We start from the raw sequence: 25,419 nt of genomic DNA, 5'->3' as shown, positions 1-25,419 counted from the left end.
AAAACAATCTCAAAGTCAGATACGCCTCCTCTCCTCTGAGCTCTAGATGGCGATTTCAAACCACTGTGAGACTTTCTCTCGTCTCTCTCTGACTTTCACGCCCTCTCTCTGCAACAGGGTGACAAACCACCAAGGGTTTGTAGTTTGCACGAACGGGTCCATCCATATCAGCACTAGGGTTTCAGCTCCAAACTTTGATCGAATCGAACCACTGTGAGCTCTCTCTCTCATTCAAATTAGGGTTTTTGTTGTGTAAACCGACCAAACCGGACCGAAATATTTTCGACGGTTTCGGTTTATAAAATTCCCAAACCAGAAATCCGGTTCGGTCCCAAAAAAATGGCAAAAACCGGATCGGTATCACCCCTCCTGTAGTCATTAGATTAGAAAGTTAAGAAATTTATGAACAAAACTTTAATACATTTAATACATTGTAATGAACGTTCCAAAAAAATATAATAAAATGCAAATACGTAAAATATTATGACCACCCTCTATTAGTTTTCATATTTTGGAATCATCACGTAACAATATCATTCATGGACGAACAGAGGATCTTACCTTTGGAGGCAAAGGCATACGTAACTAACTCATGGGGTGGATAACCTATACAAGTTGAAAATATTCTCAGCCAATGCTGTGATCATAAGGAGGTTTTTTTTCAAAATTTTGGGGTGGCAACCCCTTCCCCCCTCCCTGCGGTCCATTTGTGACCTCATTATCAATGCTATTAATTATGTCTGTCAATATACGTAACAGAAAAAGCACAGATTCTTATTCGTTTATGCAGTTTGCTCTGTATACATATTTCATGACCCAAAGCTTATTTCCAACCGCTGCAGTCACGACAAGTAGAATCGACGTTAATTTCACAAGCAAATGAAAAAGACGGACATCTCAAGTGCTTCTCTATCTCTGCCAACTTCTAGCAAGATTTTCAATTCTACCAATTACATAACAAGATCACCAAGAAGAGTGAGAGGGGATATATAAACTAATATTTTTACAATTGGGAGATAAATTCAGTTATGTAATGAACTGGGTTAAAGTTAAATCTGTCTGTGCAGTAGTGAAGTGGGAGTAATATAAGCGTGTTCATTGATTTTTTAGGGCGGTCAAAGTGTATCTTAAACTAGGAAGCCTCTATTCAATTCCCACACCCCCCCCCCCCCTTTCTCGAACACCCTTACCATGCTGTGGAGCCACCAGTGGAATAATCTCTTATTTTGCATTGGTAATCGAGGAAGTGATCTCGCGCTGGTTTTCATGCTTCCTTCTCTATTACAGTATTACTTAATAGGAAATTTTACAAGGTTGTCTATTTATGAGGCATCCATTATGGTTATAAGGCTGTATAGGCATGCAAATAGTTTTCTGCGTGATATTTAGACTGACAAATGAGTGCATATAAGTCAGGAGCAAATCTAGAGCTCCTAGGAATTTAGCAGGTGTGGGCTGGGGGGTACTTTTAATTTATTAAGTGTGTGCGCGAATATTGTCAGTTTGCATTCCGTTTTATTTTCTTAATCCCTCAAATAACGAAAAGGGAATATTTCATATTATTTTTTAATCTTATAAACTGCAAGTATATGTATCTAGTGTAATGATGATACCTCGTCACTTTCATAGTGCTTCATTTCTGGATATAACCGAACCAAACCGAGCCTTGAATCCCATGAAGATTCCTAATGTGCTATGGCTTATGTGCTGTTAAATTTATCGTTTTCTATGTTTCAGAAAGGTGAAGATATTTGTAACTGGATTCTTGTAGCAATTTTGAATATTGCTGGAACAATTCATTTTGTCACTTCACACATGCATATCTCAAGAAAAAAAGTAATTCTATGATATTCAATATTGCTACAAAAATCCTATTGTATTGTGGTTTATGAGCTGTTTTCATATTTAAATATATGTTTTTCTACCTAGTATATGTTTCGGAAAGTTGACGTTATTTTGCACAGGAGTTTTGTGACAATTTTGATCAATATGTACTTGTTCTCATTGTCTCCGTGATTAGGTCAGTTATCGGTAGTCCTTGGGATTGGTAGTCCAATCCTAAGGGCTAATACCCTTATCAAATGGGGCCTCAAAATGTATGGGATTCTAAAACAAAAAATTACTGTCAGAGCTTTGGGTGTTTCTTCTTTTACGGTACTGTTTTTTTTATTTTATTTTTATGTATTATCGTTTTCACCACATATGCTTGTCTTTTTCCATAAAAATCGGTACACTATATAATAATTGGTTTATAGTTTTTTCTCAACCTTTTAATTTTATTATTCGGTTATTTCAGATTTCAGCCAAGTCGTTGAAATGGATTCAGACTATGGTACCCACACCTACAAGTTATACGAGTGATGAGACCAGAGGAAGAGGGGTACTAAATGCTTGAATTAGTTTCCTTTTCTCGTTTTGTATTTTTGTTTTTGTTTTTTTTACGGTTATATACATTTATTTGATCATTGTCACATCCCGTCTTATTTGATGTTTTTTAGTGTTGAGATTATTGTCCGGTCACCCATGTGGATTTGTTAATTATATTCACTGCTAAGTTTTTTGCTGCCTGGTCTTTGTACTCTGGATTTACATAAAAGTAACTCATGTCCTGCTACTTTTGATGTAGAGAGTTTTCAATAGGTGAATATTGGGCACAATATAATGTGGATATTGTATGTTATATGTTAGATACGTCTATTGTAAATCAATTATTTGTTATATGTTAGATACGTGTTTGTCTACAATGGAAGAGAATCATATTCCGACAAGTTAAAATACAAAACTTTCCCCTAATGAATGAATATTTCAAAATGAGTGGACAATTCATGTGCACATCCCTTAATGAATGAATATTTCAAAAGGAGAGGTCAATTCATGTGGGATGGAATATCCCTCACATAAAAAAGTCCGATTATAAAGGGATGAAAGCATTATAATGTTGTGGCAATTCAGTTGTGTTTTGGATGAATTTGACACCTTAATATGCACCAACACCTGATGCTCCTACCCGAATGGAACATAATAATTGATACTTACAAAAAAAAAGAAAAAGAAAAAAGAAAAAAAGAAGCTGATCGACATAGCCAAAACTTTACTGCGTGCAACTTGATCGCTTCAACTTTTGTTTGAATGATGATAGAAAACTACGTTATTTAATCTATGATTCTAGTTGATTAGAGATAGTTACTAGTTTAATTAAACTTTTGTTTCTACTTCGTTGTTTAGTACCTTGCCTTTTCTTTTCTTGTGACACATGCCAGCTTTGTAAATTGGTTTGAGGGGGATTTAGTGTGATTTAGGTGTTTGTTGTATTGGATTGAGCTAGCTTTTATTTATCAGAAATTGTGGATTCAACTCGCTTGTTAAAGTTTACCTTGAATATGCTTCGCCATATTTTGTGTTAACTAATATGCCACACCCTAATTTATCTTTGCACAAAACATTTGCCGGTACATGATTCATATGATTACTTTTTGACGGTTTCTTTCGTTAAAAATATTAAGATTTGAAAAAAAAATGAATTAATTTGGCAAGCTTTAGTGGATCGAGAATGTGTGAGCGCACATTCATACACACACATACACGTGTGTGTGTGTGTGTGTGTGTGAGAGAGAGAGAGAGAGAGAGAGAGAGAGAGAGAGAGAGAGAGAGAGAGAGAATATTTTAATATTTCAAAAGCTATATGCTATAGCATCCAACTCAAAACCAATTGTTAATGAGTGAATAGGCCGTCCAATCTCATATACTAGTTTTGAAGGTGATAATTAATCGATGTGGGATAAGCTCCAATACTCTCCCGCACGTGCAGCCCCCGGCTCGCACGTGGAGAGATAACTATGGATCAATACATAGGGATCACAACGAAACAAGTTGCAGTTAGGGACCTTAGGGTACAATCAAAGGGGAAATCAATTTAAAGAGTCTTGCCCAAAAGCATCCGAAAGCCTAGCTCTAATACCAAGTCTGAAAGCCTAGCTCTAATACCAAGTTAAAGCATCCAACTCAAAACTAGTTGGCAATGAGTGGAGAGATTGCTAAGGCGCATATACTAGTTTTCGAGGTGATAATTAATTGACATGTGACAAGCTCAAATAATATTGTTGAAGTGCTTACGTGTCTTATTAAGAGTGTTACTAATGTACTTTCTATTGGGGCCATTTCAGTAACTTTTCCCTTGTTTTTTTAAGACATTTTAGGTCACTATCTCTGCTCAATCTTGCCAATACCTCACGGAATAGATCTAGGGAGTGGAGGTAGTGCCTAATTTCGAAACTATAAAACGAAAGTGTTGAAAATATAAAATACAACTTTTTTTTAATTTAAGAGACATGATGAGTTGGCAAAGCAGTTGGACTCAAGTGTCCGCTCTTTCCATGTGGTTGCAAGGTCAAACCCTCTTATGGTTGTGGTTGCAAGGTCGAACCCTCTTATGGTAGAACTATGAACCAAATGCTGTGTGATAGAGGCTTTGTTCTACTTGCACCTTGGTGGGGATATGGAAACCTACGGGTGACTGATCCCTTTCAGGAACTGTCGTGGGTCTAAAGTCCCTATAGTTATGCACAGAGGAGGTAGCTATGCACAGAGAAAGGAGGGAAGGATCGAGAGAGAGAGAGAGAGAGAGAGAGAGATATATATATATATATATATATATATATATAATAACTGCCTTGGTTACCCTTCTGGGAGAATATTTTAATATTTTAATATTTTAAAAGGTACTCCCTCCGTCTGGATTTAATAGTCATTTTTTGGAGTTCGTGCCATTTTTCAATCGATTATATTTTCCAATTTATAATGTTTTACATGATTTCGAAAACATTGTATTATAGAACTAATCAAGATCTATCAAACAAGATCCATATTCTTATGAAATTCATTACGGTTTCAAAGATATAACCTGTTTTTTAGCTGGTTAGAATAGAACTAGGGACAATTAAATCCAGACGGAGGGAGTATTTGTTAAAGCATCCAACTCAAAATCAATTGGTAATGAGTGGAAAGGCCGCCCAATCTCCTATACTAGCTTTGGAGGTGATAATTAATCGATGTAGGATAAGCTCCATTACTCTCACGCACGTGTAGCCCCCGACTCGTATGTGGAGAAAGAACTATGGATCTAATAATACATAGGGATCACAATGAAACATGGTGCAGCTAGGGTACAACCAAAGGGGAAATCAATTTAATGAGTCTTGCCCAAAAGCAACCGAAAGCCTAGCTCTAATACCAAGTCAAAACATCCAACTCAAAACCAATTGGCAATGAGTAGAGAGATCGCCTAGGCTCATATGCTAGTTTTGGTTTTGGAGATGATAATTAATCGACGTGTGACAAGCTTCAATAATATTGTTGAAGTTCGCATTGCATGTCTCATTAATAGTGTTACTAATGTACTTTCTATTGGGGCCATTTTAGTAATTTTCCCCTTGTTATTTCAAGACATTTTCTATCACTATCTCTGCTCAATCAAGTCAATACCTTGCGGAATAGATCTAGGGACGGGAGGTAAGTGCCTAATTTCGAAACTAGAGAACGAAAGTGTTGAAAATATAAAATACAACTTTTCTTTTTAACTTAAGAGACATGATGAGTTGGCAAAGCAATTGGACTTAAGTGTCCGCTCTTTCCATGTTGTTGCAGGGTCGAACCCTCTTATGGTAGAACTGTGAACCAGATGCCATGTGAGAGGCTTTGTTATACTTGCACCTTGGTGGGGCTGTAGAAACCTATGGGTGACTGATCCCTTTTAGGAACCGTCGTGGGTCTAAAGTCCCGATGGTTATGCACAGAGGATGTAGAGACTCATAATTATTTTTTTCAAATTTGAAATGTTTAATATGTATTTGGATTATCAAAGTTGGGAAAACAATGTAGATATGAGTTGGGTCAATGTGAGATGACTTGTAAGTTGTGGGAGTTGACGTAATACAATAGGAGTGAAAGGGTGTAAGTGTTATTTGTGCTATATAAGTCCAAAAAAAAATGGGGCAGGAAACCACTTTCACTTTCCCTTTTCTTTTTTTTTTCTCTTCTCCGGCGTCTCTCTCTCTCGGCTCTCACCTTTTCTCTTCAATTTCATCTCCTACGAGTGAGATTTTTGAAAAATCCCAAGCACTAAAGTTGTTCTACGCGACGAGAGCTTTCTATTCATCCAAGAAAATTCGTGATCGGAGCACTTCGAAGTTTCCTCCATGTTCGGGCTTGCTTCTAACCTTCGAGGTAGGGATCTCCTACCTTTCTTTACATGTTTAAGTGTTAGTTGGATGTACAAGAATCAAGTTTGATCATCTATTTTGAGTCTTGAATAAATCTTGAGCATGCTGAAAATTTCGTGGGTTTTGGTAATCTGTCTTTTGGGAGCCCTTCTGCTAGGAATCAATTTTTGGTATCTTCATAACAGTTAAAGTACGTTTCAATACGAAGATTTCGGTACCAAGATCATGCAAAACCGATAATCACACAATTAGTTATGAATTTTTGAATGCTGACTGTTTGCTGGATGTACGAATCTGTGCGTGGCTGTCTTCTTTTAACTTTCTGGGCATGATGAACACTTTGGGTGGCTTTGGGTCTTTTACAGGAGTTGCAATTGAAGGTTGTATCTTTTGATTAAATGATATGTAAAGCTATGTACAAACTCCTCTCCTTGATTATTATGAAACTCATTTAATTGTAAACGTTTGGGGAGACTTTATAACAAAAAATTTTAGAGAGAAGAAGAAGAAGAGACTTGATTTTGCTGTTTGGATTTACATGACATTTAAGGGTAAATATAGTTGAGAGAAAGACTTTTGTTTCTAGAGAATATATTATTAATTTAATTGAAATTCGAGGGCGTGACAGAGGAGGTTGCTGCGCTTGTCACCCCCTCCACCCCTTTTGCTTAGTCAAAAAAAAAAAGAAAAAGACATGACTTCTCATTATTTATCTTGTTTATTATGAAGAGAGGTGTCCATTGTGAATGGGTATCTGGTGCCCTATAAATATAGGACCACTCACAATATTATACCAAGTCTTGAATTAATCCTATTTTTTAACCCCACTTAAATATTGTTTTTTTATATTTTATGGGATATCCGATAGAGACTCGGTACCCTAGTCTTCCACAATTGTGCAACGTGGATACACTTTGTGAGTATCATGGAGTCGTATTCACCCGTCAGAACATGCATGAAGGGAGGCAAACATCGCATAGACTATTTTCCTAACCTTAATTTTACTACATCTTTATTGATTTAGTTCATCATTTTAGTGATCCATGCCAATTTCGGTTGCTAACTGTTTTGTGATTATAGTGTGAATTTTGTGATAAATTGTCGACAATCTAAAGCCATATATCTCCTATTTCCTTTGCAAGTGATGATTTGCTCTCTGTTAGGTTTGTGAACGGTGGTCATTGTTGTTGGATCATGACACTGTTGTATGTATGGTCTTGAAGTTTCCCATAACTTAAATAAACTAAACTAGAATCTTCATGCACATTGAGATCTGGGCAAGATTTTCTGATGCTCATTTCGGGTTTATGCTTGATTTTGTTTTCCCTAAAGTGTATAAGTTGAGTGTAACGTATGTTGTTTTAATCTGGGAAAACAAAAACCCCTTGTGTGATTGCTTTGTTCTGTTATTTCTTATCGATATTGATTTTTGAGTTGTGGAAGTTGTAGCCTCTAATATGTCTGTTGGGAAATATTTAGGATTTTGAAAATGGAGTAAAAACATCAGTCCTCTCTTTTTTCCTACTGAGCAGCAATTATTGTTGGCCCCATTTGTTAGGTTGGATTTTTTTCCTAATCCTAACAATACTGATTGTTATACACTTTTGCAATTAGTTATATATCTCTATTGTTCCTTGCCGGCGGCATCTGTGGTGTAAATATCTGTTGATGGTTTAATGTGTTTTTCCAGCCAAATAAGTTTATTCAAGTCTGCTATACTCTTCCTTTCTATACAAACAACATGAGGCACTCCAACTCTACATAAATTCCTGTACACATTTAATCTGTAGATAGATATTTCAGGGAGAGTTATTATGCTATTCCAAACCTGGCATATAATTTTGAAGATACAGATATCTAGCACTTAAATGTGAGGAAGGGGCTCGATACTTATGAAACCTCCCAATCTGTCATTGCTCATGTTACTGTAATGTTATGAGTTATACTGTAGTATTCTCATTGCTTAAATCTTATTTGCTCCTTGTCACATTCTTTTGCATAAGATCATCATTGTTACTCGTTAAACCGCTTATTTTGGTGGCTTGATTCTCTGTTTTTCACAGGTACTGGCTTCTGGAAGAGAACTCAAACACTTACGGGGCATCAGTGGTTATTTGCTTTTAGGTAATGTTATTAATGGGGCAAATCATCCTCTTTACTTGGTAAGAGAATTTATACAGTATCAGTATTGTATGACTAACGCTCATAAATTGTTTTGAACCGTTGCTCCAGCTAGTTCAAATAAAATGAGGTGACTCAAACGTATTTCATCACAATGAATTACTATGCTAGATTCTGAAAATATGTGATGTATTCTTGGTTTCTAGGGGAGAGACTCTGAACAATAAATTCAGTAGGCAATTTTCTTCATTCAAAGGTATTGTTACTCATATTTTTTTTTTTTACATTTATTTTCTTTGGCTATTTGTAGTCTGGAGAGATACTAAGTATGATATTCTAAACTTCTAGACTTACCTGTGGAAGAAAGGTTCCTACTTAAGAATGCTGTGGAATGTGGAAGTAAGCATGAAGAAATTAACTTGTGTTCGGCTGAAGGACAGGTGACTTGTTTTTCATCCATTTTAACTAATTTGTTGTTGATTCATGTGTTATTGGAACTTTTTGTTTGGACAACCAAGGTTTGAGGAAAAAATGATTCTCGGTGAATTTAGGAAGGATTAGTTATTTACATTTGCTGTGTTCTTAACTAGGTTAGAAGTTTATTGTTTTCTTCAATTATTTGTTCAACAGGAGCCTAAATTAGCAACAATGTAGCTGTTTCTAAGGTCTAAGATTGTTGTTGTTACATGATATTTGTCCCCAAAAAAATCGTGGTTGGTATTGGAACAAAAGGTGTTATCAGAGCCTTAGCAGCACTGCCATTATAATAATTTGATGCATAGTCAATCTACTTAAGACCATTTGGAATCTGAAAATTTTATGTAATAGTATTAGTAAATAAGGTGAATTTTATTTTAAATCTGGATTGCAAACATGTCTGTTGACTGGACACGCCTCTTGTTAGAATAGTACCTTACATTCGTCTGTAATACAACGAAATAGTATATGGAAATAAGGTCCTCTTATTAAGAAACATGATGGAATAATTCCCTTATTTTCATCTTAAGTGGATATGACTACTTATCCTTAGTAATAGATTGAATGTTCTTTTGAAATTATTGTGAACATATTATCAATACTGATACTCATGGTAATTCTGAGTTTCTGACCTATTGTTGTTATCATAGGCATCCTCATCATGATTATCATCTTCAAAGATTGCCTGTTTTGTCATGTGTGTGCATTTTTAAAACTATCTTCGGGGTTTGTAATGCTGTCTTATTTTCCATGAGATTATCACAATTGCACCTAGTGCTTAAAATTCCAGATGCACGTGCCACTGTTTACTGGTTACTTACTGGTTACTAGTTTTGGAATACTGGTGCGTGCACAACTTGAAGTATTCTTATTAATTTTTCCCTGTGATGGAAATGTGATTTTTTAAACTTTCGAATATTTTAAGTATTTAAAAATGATTGTTAGCTTTTTGTTTTGGTAACGGTGATAATGATGGTGTGGTGTCCATGTTTTATGTCAAGATCTAACCGATTACCTGACGGTGAATCACCTCCCACAATTGGCACGCTCGGTGGGAGGGACTATACCAATCTGTTGATTCACGTTGGTTTTCCGGTTGAAAGCTAAGGTTCAGATCTACGGTTGCGTTACAATGACCATGGAGATTCCTTTGGTGGTTACTGAGGTTGGCGACGGTTCTCGCGCCGCCACCACCTCGAAGTCCAAGAGGATGGATTCGGTCCAATAGAAGATCAACTCCTCGTTCTGTCCTTCGCTTGGCTAACCTGAAACACTTGACAGAGAGTCAGAACCACTCTGGTGCTCTTCGCCGGAAGGCTTTCCGATGCCTTTGTTAGTATAGAGGAGGTGGGAGTACATGCTCTATTCAGTGGAAAAATACAGAGTACCTCTCTAGGGTTTATCCCTTAGGTATTTATAGACTTTGCGAATCTTGCTCCCCAAGCTTCCACGCGCTCAGACCGAGCGCGTGGCCATACATCACCACGCTTCACCGCGTGACCAACCTCCGGGAAACCACACCCACATGGCCAGGTGTCAGCCCTTCATGACACCTCTAGAAGCTTCTAGAAGCTTCCTCCAACTGTCTCAGCTGCAACCATGGGTTGGCTCATGGGTCGGAGCCCTCGGGCCGAACTGTTACCACTGAGCCCCACTGGATACTCCATAGATGTTGGGCCTCTCCCCATGGGCTTTGGCCCACCTAGATCTCAGCCCAACCATACCAGGCCGTCTGCTCGGACAATATGATACTTCGTCCTGACAGGCCCCAACCGCCAGCCCACCGAGGGCTCCGGCCCACCATGCCAGCTGGCTTCGTGGGCTCTGGATCTCACATGTTTAAACCAACCCAGAGGCTGTCGGATTTGGCCCACAGTGCCATATTACTTCTTGGGCTCCGAGTCTCATATAATCAGACCGACCTGTTTCCTTGTCGGATTCGGCCCACTACATATACATATACAAAACCAAACGGTTAAATTAGTGGCCAATATAAAACAAATGAGACGATCAACAAGTTAACATATTAGTTTATTATACAGGATTACCAGAAACAGAAAAGCAGCAAACTGCCATGCTAGCCCAAAATCAACTCTCAAAGCAAGATCTAGATGTCAATGAGATTGTGTTACGAACATGAAGCAGAGGAACTTAAATGTTTCTCTGAAACCGGTGAAGAATTGTTGTGATAAGATTTCATGGCACAAGCCATGTAGGTGTTTTTGGACCAAAGAAGCTGATATTTATTAGTTTAATAAGTTTTCATTATATAAAGTACAGAGAAGGTCACTGGATTCTGAGCCTGTTAATGTTGGGTTTAGTATGCTAAAAACATGATATGAACCAATAAAAGAAGTGGTAAATTGAGTACATGGATATGTCTGACTTGCGCATTAAAAAATTGAGTGGGGCAGTGAGGAAGTAGCCATAGCAGGAGTTGGATGTGGGATTGGGCCATGGGTGTCGGCATGGGGTGGGGGTGGGGGTTGAGGTTGGGGAAGGGGAAGGAGGGACTAGGAAAGATAAATAGTAGATAGGAAAAAGAAAAAGAAAATGGCATTTTTGCAAGTTTGAAGATCTTTGGCCCTTACTTTACTTTGAAACCTTTGGGCATTTTTCGTCATCTTTTTTTTGTGGAAAAATCTTTTTAACATGTTGATTTATAGACTAGGCACGTGTACATGTCAAAAAAAAATTATAGACTAGGCACCTGTTCAATGGTTTGTTAATTTGGATGGTATCTCAAACAGTGCCTTTTAGTCCATATCCATGGGGAGTCGTGTGCTTGTGTTTAAATGTCAGGGTTGTAACTTGTAATATACACACCGCATAAATCATCACTAGGGGGTAAAGTGGATTGCCCTTATATTTCTTGCCAAAAAGAAAAAGAAAAGGGTAAATAAAAATTACCACCCCTAAGGTTTCTAACAAATACCGATTCCCCTCTTCTAGAAATTATAGATTCCCCTCTATCACTGCTACCCCGGGTTCAACACACATGATCGGAACCGTTCATACTGTAACTAATAATATTTACTGGAATCATGTAAAAAATCTGCTCAATCTGATATCGGTTAGTACCCAGAACTGTTCCGAGTACAATTGTTAAGAACTTAACGATATCTGATTGAACAGTTTTTTATAGGGTCCCAGTAAATATTTTTCTGTACAATATGAACGGCTCCAATCATGTGTGTGGGACCCAAGGTGGCGGTGACGGGGGAATCTGTAATTTCTAGAACGTGAGGGGGGAATCGATATTTGTTAGAAACCTCAGGGGTGGTATTTGTAAAATACCCAAAGAAAATTGACTATCTAACCTTTTTACAAGAATTTGTCTTAAACACATACCTGCATTGAAACTCATACCCGAGATCATTCAACACAGCTCATGAGAAAGTGGCTAATTTGGAAGGACAATTTAGTACCTTTTGTTTATCGAAATTCCATGTATCTCTTAGTACATGTTGATGTATGTTTATGCATGGATGTCGTCATTGATCTGAATTACTTAGCATTATGTTGCGTGTTGTTAAATTTGCAGCAAATTATGGCAGAAGCTAGACGAGAGGGAAGTGCAGAAGGTTTTATCGAGTTGATAATGGATTTTACGGCAGGGTTAGATGCTGGAGCGTGGCATGTCTTTCGGTTACGGGTCTAGCCCCAGGTGCTTGTCGCAAGTCACCCCAGACACAAAGGGACCTCGCGAAGCTGTGTATGGACTTGCCATCATCTCTGTTGTCTTGAATGCTCGACACTGCCTCGGGAAAGCCAAGTAACTCTTAACTTATTATATTTATTGTGTTCCCGTAGTATAGAAGTTGTAGGTGGATAAAATCCGCCTAGTGCTAACAGTAGTTTTTTTTGATTGAATAGCTTCACGTGCTTCTCCGCTGGAACCCCAAATAGACAGGGGTGAGCGCACCTATGCCTCTTGTCGGCAAAGGCCCTTTGATGCCAAAGTCAGTATCACTAACTAGAGGAATCCTAATTATCGATAGGAAAGTAATATGATTGCAATGTATTGCATACCTTTTGCCTCTAGTTTTACCTTGTTTATATAGACCCTCGTACGCTTGCTGCCCAAGCATCCTTGTTGCCCTAGGTTTCCTATCTTGTATAGGAAACCCAAGATACTCCAGATTCTCGTTCCCTTATCAAATCGTCTTTTTAGTCCTTTTAAGAGTCCTTTCCATAACGGGCCGAACATCCTACTTTCATTAGGAGATTCATGCAGATCCCTTCTTCGCGAGATCCTATTCTATTACGGAGTACAACTGTACACGAACCTTCTAGAATATTCCTACTGCCTTATCACTTACGGCAATATTCACACGAGTCCTTCCTCTGTTCGGCCTTCTCATTGCCGAACAGACTACATCCACCAGTGACCTCGCATGACCTCTGTCCTTATTGCCGACCATTGCACTCATTGGTGGTGAAGCCCACACTATTTATATCGTGACCCCACATAACACGTGTTCGGCTACTAATTGCATGTGTTCGGAAATACCTCCCTACAGAAGTGTATGACATGGTGGTTTGTTTTTTTCTTTGAATACGTGTAGTTGTACATGCTTTTTGGATTAGCTGCTCCGTACCATGTGAAATTTGTGCGCATGTGCGTGCTTGCGTTTTTCTTTTCCTAGTTGATTATGTGACGTTTTCTCTTTCATGTTATGTGGTTATTAACCCTTCCTTTAAAACCCATTTACTACATGCAATGTTGTTGTTTTTTGTGTTTTTTTTGATCGTCGACAAATTTATTGAAAAAACTTGACAAAGGGTACATCAAGTAGGGGAGAGGGGAGGGGAAATAGACCAAGGGTTGATTGAAAAACAAAAACACCTAGGTTCTGTTTGTTTCAATGTAAATGATTTTACATGAAAATATTTTACACAATTATCGTTTTCGCTGTTTGGTTCTGTAATGGGAAACAATGGCATTTATTGGATGAAAAAGTATCCCACATGGCAGTGAGCATTCTGAAGACATCTGTTTAACATGGTTCCTTGCCTTCTCTCTCTAAAACTCTCTCTCATCAAACAGTGGAGGAATATGGGGTTATGCTTTTAATTTTTCAAATTTGGTAGAACAGTTCTCTCAGCAGTTGCTAGGGGACATATGGGGAAAAGAATTGTAAATGACTTACGGAGATTGTTGCCGTAAGTTAATTTACCTTGATTTGGTGGAAAACATTTTATATGTAGAACATTTTCCCCAACATATGTGCAACCAAACACCAGAAATTTGGAAAATATTCTTGAGGAAAATATTTTCAGCTCAAACAAACAGAGCCCTAATGGGCCAAACCCAAACACCACAGGGTTGAACCAAAGGACCAAGCCCAGAACCAAAACCCTAAAAATCACTTTCCTTCTCAGCACCCCATAGCCACCGCAGCACCTAGCCACCACCACACCCTGCCATTTTTGACCACCACCAGCCACCAAAACAACGAAACGCCGTTAAGCCCAGAGACTGGCTGCACCCAACAGTGACAGCCGGTGGTGATTCAAGTAACTAGGGGAAGAAAATATGAACGGAATGGCGACAAAGAGGGGGAATAGGAGAACCGATCAGGAAACCCTTAAAACGCCACTACCACTGCCACAAACCACAGTCGCCACCACCAAAACTGTCCAGATGCCATTGTTAGAAATCATTATTGGTCTGATCTTATCTCAAGTCCAACTGAAGCAGCACTGATTTTTTTTTTTTTTTTTGTATAAAAGCTATTTGCATTAAATTATCTTGTAACAGCTTTTCATTGTCGTTGTGACCTGTTACTTTATTTGCATTTTATTGAGAATTTTGAGTAGAGGAAGTTTTATAGGTCATTCTTGTTCTTGTTTCTCTCCTTCTGTTTAGGCCGTTCATGGGGATGTTAATTGTGTATGGGCTACTTTTTGGGTGGTTTGGTGAGCCAAAGTGGTTGTTAAGCTTTGTACATGGGTTGCATTTCCAACCCATTTCCTTCATTGATGGTCATTTTTAGTAAACTCATCAATGAAGAAGAAAAATCAATGGCTTCCACCCGCTCTATAGCTCTTGTTCCAACCCTACCAAATTTGGAGATATGAACTTGTATACAAGCCTCTTTGCAAATCTGTAGCCGTCTAGGTCTTTCAATTGTGCCAAACACTTCGTCACAAAGATTTTGCCAATTGGCCTATTTTATTAGACCTCTTTCTTTCTCCCTTAGATAAGTGATTGATATTGCTTTGAACCTTTCGAATAGTATTGGATTCATTATCATTTATATTCCTGTCATTGTTCGTTCATAGAACGTAGTCAAGCAAGGTGCTGATTTTACTCAGGTTAACAATTCATCTTTACTCGCAGGATTTTAGCCTGTCATCAAACAAGAAACTCAGTCGTAGAGCGATCAAAACATGCCGATTTGTTGGAATCCTTGGAACCCAAGATTCAGAGCTTCAAGACCTTAACTCCGTTCGTACAGATGTTATTTGTGTTTCTTACAAATAAAATATAAAAGAGCTCTAGAGCACCCAAGGTACGTTTGTATATTTAGATAATTACACATGCGCAAAAACTTTGTGTGAACCTACTGCAAACTATTGCACTTAAACCGTTCAAAAGGAAGGATGGTTCTTTAACTCCCATGAATAGGTTGTAAGTTGAGCTTAAAGTCCTACAAATTTTGGAGATGGGCTTGGAGTCCGACTTGTGGGGAATGGCATTTAGTAATTCTGAATTTGATGTCCATGGACTGAGATTATGGTCAATGGACATAGTACATGACATCTTATTGGGCTTCTGCGTTTATTTTTTTGGTTGGCTTTAGGTGGGTTCCAGGAGTCAAATGGGGCACGGGGGAGTTTGTTAATCTGAGATTCACGATGATAAAATGGGGCACGGGGGTAAGACGATCCATTTGTTTGAAGGAATTGTAGTGGTTCTGCGTGATGTTGGAAGAAAGCCAAAAAGCCTTGGTGTAACTTTTAGTTGCATGAAGCAGGGGCGGGGGCACATAGAAGCTCCTAAGTTTGAAAATGCTGGGAGGAGCGTTTAAGAGTACTTTGTAAAATAGAAATATTATTTTATATAGTTAAATACAATATATATATATAAAACTAGCAAAACATGAACATTGTAAATTCTCATAAAATGATACTAACAATTTAGCACGTACCACATATCACATAGTTCTGACACGAACAAAGATTTAAATATCTAGCAAAAAGCAAAAAACCTACTTTCAATCCTAACGAGGAAGACAAAACATACTTATAAAAAAAAAAAAAAAAGGAAGATAAAACCTTAAGATAAACAATAAAAAGGGAATGACGTCAACAAAATAGAGAACGTTTCCCTATAATTTTTTTTGAATCTCTGTATGTAGATATGATTTTGGTTGTTTTTTGGGCATAAGTTCCCATCTCTATCATGAACGCGTTCCCATCTAGATGGGAAGGCATTCCCATTGCGCTCCTGTCTCTGAAATGCGGAAAAGCAGTTCTCGAGGAGCGTGACCAGTTTGGGAGTTTCCTACAACTAAGGTATAACTTAGTTATGGAAAAATACTTGGAAAACCTCTGTTGCGTTGACTTGTACCAAACACCTAGACGCACCACGGATACCGCTCTCTCTTCAGTGACATATTGCCAAGTTTGTAAACTTTACCTATAAGCTTAACCAAACCAGGGGCCCTTTTTTTTGGCAATTTTTGGGGGGCTCGAGACACCAAACGCCGGCCTGCCCTCAGGGCGGGCCTGAGTACTGAAGCCATTAGCTTTTGGTTTGTTGCTTTTCTTCATAGATATTATTATATTTTCTTGACTGTGATGGTAACTGTCATGGAAATTTTTGTTTCCATGCATAGTAGGTCTCAGCTGTGGTGAATATACTTGGATATACTAATGTGTTTCACACTGAATCCTCTACGATTACTGTCTTTTGCCTTATTTGTGGAGGTCGAGGACATAAAGCGCTTATATTTGGGCAATTTTGCATCATTTGTCATGTCCAGATCCAGCAGCAGCAGAATGCATTCGGTTATTAGTTTAGTTTAGTTTTCCAATCATTACCCTACTTCTTTTTCCAATCATTACTCTATTTCTCCAATTATTACTTTCTCATCTCTCTCCAATCATTACTCCTCTCTTCAATCATTACCCTATTTCTCTCTTCACCCACTATCAAAACTAAACTAAATTAAACTCCCAACCAAACAAAGCGTTTATTGTTTTGTTTTGGTTTCTCCTCTTTTGGGCTTCTGTTAAGCCATTTTTGGAGTTTCCTTTTTTGTATTTTCACTCCTCTCCATGTACCCTTATCGAAATCTTTAAAATCTTTATTTTGCCGATTAAAAAAAAAAACACATCTTATAAACTAGGTGTAGAACCCACCCAAAGACACATCTAAGCATTCAACTACATGAATAAAAAACGAAGTCATAAATTTAAGGGAAAATGACGGCCCAGGACGTGTTTTGATAATTAATACCCGCCAAGGACAAGCTAAGAACATTTGTTAATGCTGAAAATGTCTTTGGCGGGTATTAATTATTAAAACACGTCTTTAGCCGTCATTTTCCCTAAATTTAATTCCACTACTAGGCGTCCAAACAACAGTGCACATTAAGTTCTAATGAAAACCAAAATAAAGAAAATACATGCACTTGTAAATACTTCCTTCGTCCCATTTTAAGTGCTCTGCGGGAAATCAAAATTTTTAATGAGTCAAAAGTACTTTAGATTTTTCAGAAGTAACCATCAAAACTGTGAAGTTAATTACATGTATTAAATTACTTATATCTTTAAAGAAAAATGCTAACCTCCGCCGTTAGGGCGAGGCGAAGGATAATGTGTAAAAAGGTGCATCGATATCCGATGAAATTATATAAATATCCGTGAAAGTATATTGTTATCCAAGAGATGTGTATTGAAATCCGAACCCATTTGTCTTTATATACATATCATCCCCCACCCAACAAGACTCATCTTTAAATATGAATCTCAAAAAATATGTAATATGGATATTATTTTATAGATTTCAAAAAATTGGATGATGTTATGCCTCTATTGGGAATTTGGGAGGGGGACACCATCACAACATATATGAATAGAAATCTAGTTCAAAATTTCATAATAAATCAGTACTCATACTCATATGCTTGGGTTCCTTATGCATTGCATTGAGTACTGTCACCAAACTCGCTACACCACAAAATTTGGGGTGTTTTTGTTGTCAGAAATATGAAAACAGATCATTACCTTTGGCAGCTGTTCCATTTGCCTTTGCCTCTGAAAGCAGACTTTGGATTCATAAGCAAAAATAAAATGTGGAGTAATTATTAACCTATTCCAAACAGATTCAATGCCTCAGAAAAGAAAACAAAAACAAATAGTTACAAACCTTTCCTTTCTCACTCGACATTGTGATCCTAGGGGCAACCAATTCTCTCACTTGTCGCCTTGCTTTCGTGGCAAAACCTACAATTATGACAAATCCAGGTGGAAAATGGAAAACCTTCAAAAAATAAAAGCACACATTATGTAAAAGTAAAATGCACTGAAAAACAACTCAACTCATGTTGGTTTTAGGAAACCTATTGAAAGTCGATTCAACAAAAAAAAAAAGAACGAGAAAACGGAAAACCCATTGGATGCAAAGAAGCAAAGATAAACCCTCAAATATATTTAAACCCACCACATGAAACTGTGCAATTATGTGTAAATCCAAGTGGAAAACCCTCAAAATCCAGGTGTAAGCAACTCACATTATGGTAGGTTTCCTATAATGTGTGGGTTTCCTAAAACCAAGGTTATATTTGAGTTGCTTTTCATTCCCTTTCCCGTAATGTGTGGGTTCTAATATTTTGAGGGTTTTCCATTTGGATTTACATATAATTGCATGGTTTCATAAGGTGGGTTTAAATATTTTTGAGGGTTTGTCTTTGCTTCTTTGCATCTAATGGGTTTTCCATTTTCTCGTTCTTTTTTTTTTTGAATCGACTTTCAATAGGTTTCCTAAAACCAGCATGAGTTGCTTTTCAGTGCATTTTACTTTTACATAATGTGGGCTTCTATTTTTGAAGGTTTTCCATTTTCCACCTAGATTTGTCATAACTGTAGGTTTCGCCACGAAAGCAAGGCGACAAGTGAGAGAATTGGTTGCTCCTAGCATTGCAATGTCGAGCGAGAAAGGAAAGGTTTGTAACTATTTGTTTTTTTTTTTTTTTTTCTGAGGCATTGAATCTGTTTGGAATAGGTTAATGATTACTCTACATTTTATTTTTGCTTATGAATCCAGAGTTTGTTTTCAGAGGCAAATGGAACAGCTGCCAAAGCTAATGATCTATTTTCATATTTCTGACAGAAAAAACACCCTAGATTTTGTGGTGTAGCGAGTTTGGTGACAGTGCTCAATGCAATGCAAAAGGAACCAAGGATATGAGTATGAGTACTGATTTATTATGAAATTTTGAACTAGATTTTTATTCATATATGTTGTGATGGTGTCCCCCTCCCAAATTCCCAATGGAGGCATAACATCATCCAATTTTTTGAAATCTATAAAATAATATCCATATTACATATTTTTTGAGATTCATATTTAAAGATGAGTCTTGCTGGGTGGAGGATAATATGTATATAAAGACAAACGGGTTCGAATTTCACTACACATCTCTTGGATAACAATACACTTTTCACGGATAGTTATATAATTTTCTCGGATATCAATGCACCTTTTACATATTATCCTTTGCCCTAAGGGTGGAGGTTAGCATTTTTCTTTAAACATATAAGCAATTTAATACATGTAATTAACTTTACAGTTTTGAAGGTTACTTCTGAAAAATACAAAGTACTTTTGACTCGTTAAAATTTTTGATTTCCCGTAGAGAGCACTTAAAATGGGACGAAGGGAGTATTTGCGAGTGCTTGTGTTTTCTTTATTTTGGTCTTTGTTAGAATTTAATGTGCACTACTGTTTGGAAGTTTAGTAGTGGAATTAAATTTATGATTTTGTATTTTTATTCATGTAGCTGAATGCTTAGATGTGTCTTTGGGTGGGTTCTATACCTAATTTCTAAGATGTTTTTTTTTTTTTTTTTTAATCGGCAAAATAAAGATTTTAAAGATCTCGATAAGGTTATATGGAGATGAGAGAAAATACCAAAAAGGAAACTCCAAAAAAGGCTAAATAGAAGCCCAAAAGAGGAGAAACCAAAACCAAAAAAAAAAAGAAAAGAGAAGGGCTATTCCAATGGGCTAACATAGCTTGAAAAGAAAACAAATCGGGTCCAATCAAAAATTGGAAGCTGAAAAGAGAAAAAACCCAAATTGATGTCTTCAACCTAAATAAAGCTTCAGACGTCTGATACCATCTAGGTTTCCTTTGAAGACCTCCACCGAGTAGATTGAGAAAAACCCCAAATTGATATTGTTTAGCTGCAGATGATGGGTCATAATGCTTTCCCAATGAGATGAACCTAGACAGCGAGAAGGTTTAAATCTTGATGCGTGTAATAGCATCAATATAACCAAGGAAGTCCTCCATAGAGTAAACTCCAATCCCAGCATTTCTTTTCAAGGTTTTTGAAAGGAGCAGACCAAATTTGCGAGAGGCTTACAAGTTTCTAAGATGTGTTGTTAGCATGGAAGTTTGTATCTGTGCAACTTGCAATTGGTTTTTCCTTTTGATTATACTGGGATCCACTTGGACCATGCTCGCAAGTTTTGAATTACGTACTCCCTCTATCCTATTTTCATTGTTCATTTTTTGAATTGCGCGTCATTTTTGAATTGCTTATATCTTTCAATCTATAATTTTTTCATAATTTTGAAAACTTTGTATTATAGAACTAATTGAGATCTATCAAACAAGATCCATATTGCATATTTTTCAAGATCCACACTAAAACATATAGGCAAAAGATATAAAAGAGAAACAGAATAATGGACAATGAAAATGAGACGGAGGGGGTATTAATCACGAGGTACTTGTATTATATCCTATCGGTAGGATATCTTCAAGTTGAGTCTGGTTTTGGTACACTTAAGTTGCAAAAAGTAGTTGCCAGTGTTGTGTTACTCGTGTAATCTAGTTTGACTTGCCATTGGTGCATGTAGAGATTCTGTTAGAATAGCCAGGGGGATTGTTCCTTTGCTGTTTGATGATAAAACCCCATTAGTTTCTTTATTCGGCTTTGACTAGGAGGACTTTTCACCTTTTTATGGCCTCTCATGACTTTACTGTGAATGTTGTGTTTTTTTTTTTTTCCCACTTCAAAGTTACTCTGTATATCAATCAATAGTTGAAGAATGCAAGATGCTTGCTGATTTCAATCCATTCTCTTTAGAATTTTGAGAATTCAAGTATACATTTGCTTTATGATTCCCTTGGTGTTAGTCTGCCGTGGGGATGAGTTACTTGGATGCAACTTATGTTTCTTCTATATACATGGTTTCTTCTGTACATGGTACAAGTGAATCTATTTGTCGCTGTGCTTGGAGCTTGCAAATTTACTACATGAAACTTCCTGTCTTGCTTTGAACTATTAATATGTGAAATGAACATTAATTAGTCATTTATATTTTTGCTCAAGTATAACTTGTCACTCTTAGAGTCGGTAATGTTTTGTTGGTTGAAGCATGCCTTATGCGAACGTGCTCACGCATAACTTCCTGTCTCTTGTTTTGCCTGTTTTTGTGATTGAGTCGGCCTATGTTGGTTATCTCGAGGAAGATGGGTTAAGTTGGTTGCTTGCCCTGATTTTCTTTGAAAATGTATGGCCTGGTACCATGCCAAAGAAGCCTTAAACATACTGTTTGTCACAATTTTTTCCTCAAGCACTTCCTCAAAAAATGTAGAATTGTGCTCCTGGAACACAATGTTCAGAAACTATCCAGTTCATGAAATTATCAATGAGTGAAAGATATCAACGTCAAGTACATGGTTACAACCACAATTCCTGCGAGTCTGCTTGCAGAGCACTTTTATTTCGTTCGACAGATTTTTTTGTATTAGGTTTGCAACATGTAATGAGCCGTCTCTGTTGATCCTTGTGCCTCATCATCAATGTCTGTAAAATTATTGTACAAACTGTCTTTTCGTTTGTGTGTTTCAAGAGCTTTGAGTATTAGTGTGATATTTGTCTTTACTTTCTTGTGTATCAGGTACGTGGAGGTAGTTCGAGGATGACATGTTGGCTGATCCAGACACAATAGCAGCCATTGAAGAAAAAGGAATAACTTTTGATGAGTTTAAAGTTCTATGCCAGAAACATGCTGATGTCAGTGCCTTCGAGGCATCAGATAGCTCTCTTCAACACTTCACTGACCAATTGGTGAAGACCAGCTCTTCTCATGACTTGTTTATGATTATGTCATATTCAAGATGAATAGTAAATCAGATAAGATACTGTGGTTGTTTTAAGAATTTTTGTAAAGACTACATACATAAAATTGGCAAATATTTTTCTTAGGCTGGCGATGGACATTATTCTCCGGTGTCGGCATATCACGGGGGCGAAGATATGGCGCTTATTCTAGATGTTGCTCAGCACAAGTATCCATTTTATTGGCTCCCCGGGAAAGTTCTTTGGGAGGCTATGAACGAATTGGATGGAGCAACTTGTGAAAAAAGAGGGTTAGAATAACATTCATACATCTTACTAGAATATGAATAATACTAGTCTAGAAGTGTTTCCTATCCTATAGTAATGTAAATTTCTATTTTTCTGTTGTAATTTTTTATTTTTCGGTTTTCTGTTTCTAGGTTTATGGTCTTAAAGGTAGAAGCTGACAGAAGGTGCAATTTGTCCAACACAAAGAAGTTGGTACGTGAAACTTTTTTTCCCTTGGTTAGTATAGTTGCTATAAAATGACTGGCACGATAGGTGGATGGTGTATTTTTCTCCTTCATAATTACAACAAACTTTTCAGTCTTTCATACCTTTTCTTGTTTGGGTAAGTTTGCTTCATTGTTTCTTATTTGGTCACGACAGTTTCAATGGAAAACACTCTTAAAAAAAGTATAAGAAAATGTTAATGATATTTTGAGCAAAGTATTTGGACAATGCAAGCCTGGCATTGTTGTAGTTCTTGTACACTGCAACAACGTAGAAATGCATGCCACAAAACCATTAGACATATTTTGGTGTCATTTATTCTGAATCATAGTGGTGGTATTTAGTGTCCTAAAAGTAAGCAAGGAAAGGGATAAACTAGTAGACTTCGGAAGCTAGCTGATATCAACCATAGAATGGACTTGGGCCATCCAGCCTTGATTGCTTGATTAGTCCAGCTGATATCAACCAGAGAATGGACTTGGGCCATCCAGCCTTGATTGCTTGATTAGTCCAGCTGATATCAACCAGAGAATGGGATGGGTGAAATGGCAAAGTTCAGTCCAAGTGTCCAACCCTGGCTTGCTTTGGTAAGAAAATGGGCTCGGGCCATCCAGCATCCACGTGAGTTTGATCATCCAGAGCAGTGTCTTCAGTCCCACTTCTTCAGTTGTCTTTCTTATGTCGGGATTTTTGGGGATTCACCTTTCACTTAATATTGGAGTCCTTATTAGATTATGGCCAAGCTTCAGAATGTGAATGTGGATACTTACTTTTTTGGGAGGTTGAGAAAACCTCAACTCATTCTGATGGATTTTCATTCGGTTAATTATTACCTTCATACATATTATATGAGCCTAAGCAACCTCTCTACTTGTCCCAAATTTGTATTGAGTTGGATGCCATAACATGGCATCAGAGCTAGGCTTTCAGAGGCTATTAGACAGGATTATTCCTTAGTAACTAGCTTCTTCTTTGTTTATGTTAAAGCATCCAACTCAAAACCAATTGGCAGTGAGTGGAGAGACCGCCCAGGCTCATATATTAGTTTTGGAGGTTATAATTAACCAATGTCGGACAAGCTAACAATCCCACGCTCGTGCGATCCCTAAATCGGACGTGGAGAGATAAACAAAGGATCAATAACATTGGGATTACTACGGAACAAGGTGCACTTGTGGCACAAACAATGGGGTAATCAACCTAGAGAGTCTTGTCCAAAAGCCTCCGACAACCTAGCTCTGATACCATGTTAAAGTATCCAAGTCAAAACCAATTAACAATGAGTGGAAAGGCCGCTCAGGCTCATACTAGTTTTGGAGGTTTAATTAACTAGTGTGGGATAAGCTCTAATAGTTTACTCAAGTGCTCTTTATTTCGTTGTGATCCCTATGTTTTGGATCCTTTTTTTTACTTCTTCCCGTGTGGGGAAACCTTGGAGCTTGTCCCATGATATTTTATCATCACTCATTGCTAATTAGTTGTGATACTTTAAATACTTACCAGTCAATATGTTACCTACAAGTAGCCATTAGATCCTTTCTAGGTATCAAAAGGAAGGAAAATACAGGATATCCTTTTTGGTTTTTATCTAGTTTAGTTAAGATTTTGCTGCATATTATATTGCTTTGAGACAATTTCATTTAATTTCTTTGGTGCATATTGTTTGGAGGAAGTTTGAAAGCGGGAATTGCTTTGAACTTTCTCTCTCTCTCACTGTGAGTGTGCTTGTGTATATTGCGTATGTCTAATGTCATCTATTTATTTGTCTGAATACAAAATTATGCCTTGTTTGGTGTCACTTTTGCAGAAGAGTGTTTGCGCGCTCTTAGGTCATCAAACGAAATGTGTGACAGTGAAAGTAAGTCTAACATTGCTTTATCACATTGGTTTTGAATATGTGCTTTCAAATGAAGACTGTTAATACTCATTTTGCTATCTCCAAGTTAAACAAAGTTGATTATTACTTAGTTTTTATTTTTATTTTTTATGTTGATATATGGTTTTGATGTTGATATATGGTTGACACTTGCATTTGCTTATTGTCTCTTAAAGTGCTTTTGCTTATCGTGTCTTAAATTTGCTTTGGACCTTTGGTTGGGATCTCCCTCTATGTTTTCCATTTATTTATTTCTCGTTACAGTTTTACCAATGTCACAATATGATTGTTCCTTGGGCTCTCCCTTTCCACCATAATAAACTTAAAAAAAGGGCTAGGAACAATATGACATGCTGGTAGCCTTTTCTAATTTACCATGTTATATTATGTATCTCCTATTCACAAACTGATGCAGACATGGGGTTAGGTAAGACTTTTTCACGTTCTTTGTTGCTGATAATGAAGAGGATATTTGACTTGACTCATTTTTTGGATAATAATATGAAGACGACTTAAATATTTAAGGCGAGAGGCGTACCATTTAAAAATACCATAAAAACATCTACCCATTATGAAAATAGTCAACAGTTTTTGCATAGGCAAGAACTAAACGTTACATTCATCTAAAGCCAAGCACACAAATTGAAATGAAAAATAAAGCAACTAATCATCCTGCTTGCACTTCCATTCATCCCAAGGAGGATCTACTAATCATCCTCAACAGATTTTTATTCCTTTTTTTCTGTGTTGACCTTGTTGCTCTAGTTGCTTCGTCACTCTCTACACCCTTACGTATCATCACCAAACACCAGTTCAACATCTCCATCCATCCATCCATGCAACCCCTCCTTGCCACCTTGGATTCGTGTCCTGGTGTGGTGATTGGTGCCCATCCAACGCCTGC

At 37.3% G+C, this 25,419-nt stretch overlaps 1 protein-coding gene across 6 annotated transcripts; it reads left to right on the top strand.

Moving 5' to 3' along the window:
* LOC131303710 (glutathione gamma-glutamylcysteinyltransferase 1-like) lies at positions 1 to 25,419 on the top strand. Of its 6 annotated transcripts, none has more exons than XM_058330711.1 (10): positions 1 to 65; positions 118 to 213; positions 2,026 to 2,154; positions 2,297 to 2,380; positions 8,282 to 8,344; positions 8,444 to 8,469; positions 8,546 to 8,595; positions 8,688 to 8,779; positions 12,361 to 12,591; positions 15,163 to 15,443. In XM_058330711.1, the coding sequence occupies exons 3-9, from the start codon at positions 2,095 to 2,097 to the stop codon at positions 12,475 to 12,477; spliced, it is 492 nt and encodes a 163-aa protein (XP_058186694.1). In that variant the 5' UTR covers positions 1 to 65; positions 118 to 213; positions 2,026 to 2,094; the 3' UTR covers positions 12,478 to 12,591; positions 15,163 to 15,443. The 6 variants fall into 6 exon arrangements, with proteins under 6 accessions (XP_058186694.1, XP_058186693.1, XP_058186695.1 ...); XM_058330710.1 differs by having other exon boundaries at positions 2,021 to 2,154; XM_058330712.1 differs by lacking the exons at positions 1 to 65; positions 118 to 213; positions 2,026 to 2,154; positions 2,297 to 2,380; positions 8,444 to 8,469 and adding an exon at positions 7,041 to 7,381 and having other exon boundaries at positions 8,282 to 8,342; positions 15,163 to 15,566.

Source organism: Rhododendron vialii, chromosome 10a (assembly GCF_030253575.1).
Source record: "Rhododendron vialii isolate Sample 1 chromosome 10a, ASM3025357v1".
Lineage (NCBI taxonomy): Eukaryota > Viridiplantae > Streptophyta > Magnoliopsida > Ericales > Ericaceae > Rhododendron > Rhododendron vialii.
This window is presented reverse-complemented; position numbering and strand designations above follow the sequence as displayed.